The 2,105-nt window shown below is 44.3% G+C and overlaps 1 protein-coding gene across 1 annotated transcript; it reads right to left on the reverse strand.

Annotated features, from left to right (window-relative positions):
* Positions 1-1,508: 1,508 nt before the first annotated feature.
* On the reverse strand, positions 1,509-2,048 carry V1512DRAFT_255597 (uncharacterized protein; the record flags this gene model as incomplete). The annotated part of the gene is made up of 2 exons (XM_066914815.1): positions 1,509-1,609; positions 1,647-2,048. Coding segments are annotated over 2 exons (503 nt in total), but the record flags the coding sequence as incomplete, so codon positions are not given.
* Between the last annotated feature and the right edge of the window lie 57 nt (positions 2,049-2,105).

Raw genomic sequence — 2,105 nt, forward strand, 5'->3', positions numbered from 1 at the left:
TCTTTATTTCTTTATTCCTCGTACTTTATTTCCTGTTCCTTATCTCTCATTCTTCTTTGTGTCTGTTCTTTACTCTCATCATTTCAATGTGCCTTGTCTTTATCTTTCTTCTTCGTCCTTTGTCTTCATTCTTTGTCTTCATTCTTTGTCTTCATTCTTTGTCTTCATTCTTTGTCTTCATTCTTTGTCTTCATTCTTTGTCTTCAGTCTTTGTCTTCATTCTTTGTCTTCATTCTTTGTCTTCATTCTTTGTCTTCATTCTTTGTCTTCAGTCTTTGTCTTCAGTCTTTGTCTTCAGTCTTTGTCTTCAGTCTTTGTCTTCAGTCTTTGTCTTCAGTCTTTGTCTTCAGTCTTTGTCTTCAGTCTTTGTCTTTCTCAGGTATTTTGACATCGAAGTCAGCACGTCTGTACAAATCTGTTAGAATCTTACAAGAAATAGAACAGGTTTTTTTACCACTTGAAGTGCAACTTCTCACCACGCTGATATGCGTCTTTACTTGCCACTAGCCAATACTCACTCCTGCCCACTACTTCTCTCATCTCTTCCTATCAACCGTCACTACTTCATTCATCTCGTCCCCCTATTGTTTTGTCAGTAAATTTTCAGCAGAAACGATCACAATAACAACTTACTTTTTTATGGATGCGAATGGTCCACATCCATATTGCAATTACTCGTCGATCCTTTAGACGATTCATCACATTTCTGCTCCTTTCTTGATTTTTCGATCAAATGGGCAGAACTTATTTTGTTCTTCGTTCCTGTCATTCATTCCGCCTTTTCAGTTGTATATCGCGGTTTCAGTAGCAGCAACAGTAACATTACACAGTAATATAGACATTCGGCGCACGGTTCAGACACGACAGATCGGTTTCAGATCAGACGTCCGACAGACTCCTCCGTTCTAAGCAGTCTTGTTAGCTTCTTCATCACTTGAAACCACAATCAGCTTACATTCTGCATTCACTCGAGCCTCCCAGCTATTTACAGCTCGTTGGCTGCATAGACGCCAGTACACAACCAGTCGCACTTATAGCTCTTTCTTGCTGTGATTCTTTTCGCCGTTATACTTCGTTCTTGTGATCTTTCTGCCTTTTTACTTCTTTCCTGTGGTTCTTTCCGCCGTTACACTCTGTTACTGTAATCTTTCCTCTGTTATACTTCTTTCCTGTGGTTCTTTTCGCCGTTGTACTCTGTTGTACTCCGTTCCTGTAATTTTTCCGCCTTTCTTACGTCGCTCCTGTGATTCTTTCCGCCTATTGTACTTCGTTCCTGTAGTCATTCCGCTCTTCATACTTCGTTCCTGTGATTCTTCTGAGCACCATTGTTAACTTTTTCATCAATTCAAACCACATTCAATTTACATTCCGCCTACACTCGAAGCTCCCAGTCATGCTCAGCTCGTTGGCCGTGTAGACGCCAGTACGTAACCAACCACGTCGACCGGACAAGGCTTCTGATGAGGGCATGTACTCAGGTCACCTTCAATTTCGGCACGCCAGTATTTTCAGTAGCTATCTGAAGAATTGATACGCGTTTCAGTTTCAACTGCTTGTCGGATGTCGGTTACTGGCGAACTATTGCAATCGGCAAGCGTTTGATTTGGTGCTGTTGTCTTAAAGTAGTACGATTGAAGACCACTCACGAACTGGATCATCATAGAAATGCGCCACATTGCCTAATTCCCATGAACGGCGTAGTCTCTCAGCTGGACTGATACTCATAATGTCAAATTCATCGTCTGCATCTGCAGTCGTGTTATCATGCGACGTATGTTTGTGGATATCCGTGGTAGTGCTCGCGGTAGTTGGCACGGTGCTCGCCTCAGATTGTGGTAGATTCGCCGCGGGTTGAGCTTGCACAAATGTTTCCGGAGCCGGAACGACGGGCTCGACAGGCTCGATAGGCTCGACAGGCTCGACAGGCTCGACAGGCTCGACAGGCTCGACAGGCTCGACAGGCTCGACAGGCTCGACAGGCTCGACAGGCTCAACAGGCTCGACAGGCTCAACAGGAGTAACGCGCTGAACAGGCGCTTTGGTTACCTCTGGAGTTTTTTCAGACTGAGCCTCGATCGGCTCTACTGGCTGGACAGGTTTTTTGG

Source organism: Lipomyces arxii, assembly GCF_038497795.1.
Source record: "Lipomyces arxii strain Phaff 12-163 unplaced genomic scaffold V1512scaffold_64, whole genome shotgun sequence".
In the NCBI taxonomy this organism is placed as follows: Eukaryota; Fungi; Ascomycota; class Lipomycetes; order Lipomycetales; family Lipomycetaceae; genus Lipomyces; species Lipomyces arxii.